Here is a 4,056-nt window from a genome sequence, read left to right as displayed (position 1 = left end):
GGGGGTTTGGGGGGGTCCCTGAGGGGTTTGAGGGGTCCCTTTAGGGGTCCCTGAGGGTTTTAGGGAGGGGTCCCTGAGGGGGTTTGGGGGGTCCCTGAGAGGTTTGGGGCAGACCCTGAGGGGTTTTGGGGACTCACTGAGGGGTTTGGGGCGGTCCCTGAAGTGTTTGGGGGTCCCTGAGAGGTTTTTTGGGGTCCCTGAGGGGGTTTGGGGGGGCCCTGGTGGGTTTTGGGGTCCCTGAAGGGTGTTGGAATCCCTTGGGGGATCCAGAAATGCCCCAGGCTGATTTTGGGGTTCCTTTGGGGTCCCAGGCTGATTTTGGGGTTCCCTGAGGGGTCCCAGGGTGATTTTGGGGTTCCTTGAGGGGTCCCAGGGTGATTTTGGGGTTCCCTTGCGGTTCCAGGCTGATTTTGGGGTTCCCAGGCTGATTTTGGGGTTCCCTCAGGGGTCCCAGGCTGATTTTGGGGTTCCCTTGGGCTCCATCCCCCCCTGATTTTGGGGTGCCCTCACCTTTTCTTGGCGATCTCGTTCTGCCTCTTCACCTTCTCCTCCTCAAACTCCCGAATGTTCCTGACCCCGATTTCCCGGCAAAACTCCTCAAAAACCTCATCCTCCACCTGGGGGGGGAGCAAAGTCAGATCTGGGACCCCCCAAAATCCTCCTGGGGGACCCCAAAATCCCCCAAATCCCCCCCCAAACCTGGTTCATCTTCTCCTTGAGGTCCTTCATCTCCCGCTCCCGGCCCTGGATGATTCGTTTGATGTCGTTGATGCGCGGCCCAAAATTGGCCAGTTCGCTCTCCAGCTTGGACTTCTCCTGGGCAGAGCGGGGAAAAGGGGTCAAAATCCCCTCCCTGCACCCCAAAATCCCTCCCTGAACCCCAAAATCCCTCCCTGAACCCCAAAATCCATCCCTGCACCCCAAAATCCGTCCCTGAACCCCAAAATCCCCTCCCTGCACCCCAAAATCCATCCCTGAACCCCAAAATCCATCCCTGAACCCCAAAATCCCCTCTCTGCACCCCAAAATCCCTCCCTGAACCCCAAAATCCTTCCCTGAACCCCAAAATCGCCACCCTGAACCCCCAAAATCCATCCCTGCACCCCAAAATCCATCCCTGAACCCCAAAATCCATCCCTGAACCCCAAAAACCAGCCCTGAACCCCAAAATCCATCCCTGAACCCCAAATCCCCTCCTTGAACCCCAAAATCCATCCCTGCACCCCAAAATCCTTCCCTGAACCCCAAAATCCCCTCCCTGCACCCCAAAATCCCTCCCTGAACCCCAAAATCCCTCCCTGAACCCCAAAATCCATCCCTGCACCCCAAAATCCTTCCCTGAACCCCAAAATCCCCTCCCTGCACCCCAAAATCCATCCCTGAACCCCAAAATCCCCTCCCTGAACCCCAAAATCCATCCCTGCACCCCAAAATCCTTCCCTGCACCCGAAAATCCCCTCTCTGCACCCCAAAATCCTTCCCTGGACCCCAAAATCCTTCCCTGGACCCCAAAATCCCCTCCCTGAACCCCAAAATTCATCCCTGCACCCCAAAATCTGCCCTGAGCCACCCAAAGCGGGGAATTCCTCCCCAAAACCCGGGATTTTCCCCCAAACTGTGGGATTTTCCCCTAAAATCAGGGAATGTCTTTTTTCCCCAAACCGCGCTGGTTTATCCCCAAACCCGGGGATATTTTCCCAAAGCCAGGGTTTTTTCCCCAAACCCGGCTGGTTTTGCCCAAACCCCGCTATTTTCCCCAAATCCGGAGCTGTTTTGCCCAAACCCGGCCGTTTTCCCCCAAACCCAGGGCTGTTTTTCCCAAACCCGCCTGGTTTTGCCCCAAACCCGAAGCTATTTTTCCCAAACCCAGCCAGTTTTGCCCAAACCCGGGCCTGTTTTTCCCCCAAACCCCACTATTTTTGCCCCAAACCCGCCCATTTTTGCCCCAAACCCGCCTGTTTTCCCCCAATCCAGCCGTTTTTGCCCAAACCCTGCTGTTTTTCCCAAACCCGCCCATTTTTGCCCTAAACCCCACTATTTTTTCCCAAACCCCACTATTTTTGCCCCAAACCTGCCTGGTTTTGCCCCAAACCCGCCCATTTTTGCCCCAAACCGGGGCCTATTTTTCCCAAACCCCGCTGTTTTTGCCCCAAACCCTGGGATGTTTTTTCCCAAACCCCGCTGTTTTGCCCAAACCCGGCAGTTTTGGCCCCAAACCTGGGGCTGTTTTTCCCCAAACCCGGGGATGTTTTTCCCCAAACCCGCATGGTTTTGCCCCAACCCCGCTGTTTTGCCCAAACCCGCCCATTTTTCCCCCAAACCCGGGGCTGTTTTTCCCCAAACCCGCCCATTTTTCCCTAACCCGCCCGTTTTTGCCCAAACCCGCCCGTTTTTGCCCCAAACCGGGGCCTATTTTTCCCAAACCCCGCTATTTTTTCCCAAACCCGGGGCTGTTTTTCCCCAAACCCGCCCATTTTTCCCTAACCCGCCCGTTTTTGCCCAAACCCGCCCCTTTTTCCCCCAAACCCGGGGATGCTTTTTCCCAAGCCCGCCTGGTTTTGCCCCAAACCCAGGGATGTTTTTCCCCAACCCCGCCTGTTTTTGCCCCAACCCCACTGTTTTGCCCAAACCCGCCCCTTTTTCCCCCAAACCCGGGGATGCTTTTTCCCAAGCCCGCCTGGTTTTGCCCCAAACCCAGGGATGTTTTTCCCCAACCCCGCCTGTTTTTGCCCCAACCCCACTGTTTTGCCCAAACCCGCCCCTTTTTCCCCCAAACCCGGGGATGCTTTTTCCCAAGCCCGCCTGGTTTTGCCCCAAACCCAGGGATGTTTTTTCCCAAACCCGCCCGTTTTTCCCCCAAACCCGGGGATGCTTTTTCCCAAGCCCGCCTGGTTTTGCCCCAAACCCAGGGATGTTTTGCCCCAAACCCGCCTGTTTTTGCCCCAACCCCACTGTTTTGCCCAAACCCGGCAGTTTTGGCCCCAAACCCGGGACTATTTTTCCCCAAACCTGGGGATGTTTTTCCCCCAAACCTGCCCGTTTTTGCCTAAACCCCGCTGTTTTTCCCAAACCTGCCTGTTTTTCCCCCAAACCCCGCTGGTTTTGCCCCAAACCCGCCCGTTTTTGCCCAAACCTCACTGGTTTTTCCCAAACCCGCCCGTTTTTCCCAAACCCCGCTGTTTTGCCCAAAGCCGGCAGTTTTGGCCCCAACCCCGGGGCTGTTTTTCCCCAAACCCGGGGCTGTTTTTGCCCCAAACCCCGCTGGTTTTGCCCCAAACCCCGCTGTTTCACCCAAACCCGCCCATTTTCACCCCAAACCTGGGGCTGTTTTTCCCCAAACCCCGCTGTTTTGCCCAAACCCAGGGATGTTTTTTCCCCAAACCCCGCTGTTTTTGCCCCAAACCCGGCCGTTTTCACCCCAACCCAGGGATGTTTTTTCCCCAAGGCCCGCTGTTTTTGCCCCAAACCCGGCCGTTTTCACCCCAAACCCCAGGCTATTTTTTCCCAACCCCGCAGTTTTGCCCAAACCCCGCTGTTTTTCCCCAAACCCCACTGTTTTTGCCCCAAACCCGCCCGTTTTTTCCCCAAACCCCGCTGTTTTTTCCCAAACCCGGGGCTGTTTTTCCCCAACCCCGCTGTTTTTGCCCCAAATCCCGCTGTTTCACCCAAACCCGCCCGTTTTTGCCCCAATCCGCACTGGTTTTTCCCAAACCCGGCTGGTTTTCCCCAAATCCAGGCCCGTTTTTGCCCAAACCCTGCTGTTTTTCCCAAACCCACCCGTTTTTGCCCCAAACCCGAGGCTATTTTTCCCAAACCCAGCCGGTTTTGCCCAAACCTGCCCATTTTTCCCCCAAACCCACCCATTTTTCCCCAAACCCCACTATTTTTTCCCCAACCCCGCTGTTTTTCCCAAACCCGCCCATTTTTGCCCCAAACCCAGGGATGTTTTTTCCCAAACCCGCCCGTTTTTTCCCAAACCCCACTATTTTCCCCCAAATCCCGCTGTTTTCCCCAAACCCGCCCGTTTTTCCCCAACCCCCCTGTTTTTCCCCACAC

The 4,056-nt window shown here is 56.1% G+C and overlaps 1 protein-coding gene across 1 annotated transcript in view; it reads right to left on the bottom strand.

The window, feature by feature from the left end:
- Positions 1-4,056, bottom strand: part of LOC103618302 (structural maintenance of chromosomes protein 1A) — a 31,402-nt gene that overhangs the window by 10,427 nt on the left and 16,919 nt on the right. The window contains 2 exon segments of the mRNA XM_017738077.1: positions 511-617; positions 700-816. Of these exon segments, the coding sequence (XP_017593566.1) occupies positions 511-617; positions 700-816 (224 nt within the window).

The sequence above is a fragment of the Corvus brachyrhynchos genome, unplaced genomic scaffold (assembly GCF_000691975.1).
Source record: "Corvus brachyrhynchos isolate BGI_N302 unplaced genomic scaffold, ASM69197v1 scaffold786, whole genome shotgun sequence".
NCBI classification, from domain to species: domain Eukaryota; kingdom Metazoa; phylum Chordata; class Aves; order Passeriformes; family Corvidae; genus Corvus; species Corvus brachyrhynchos.
The sequence above is the reverse complement of the archived record's forward strand: the minus strand, read 5'-3'. Positions and strand labels throughout refer to the sequence as shown.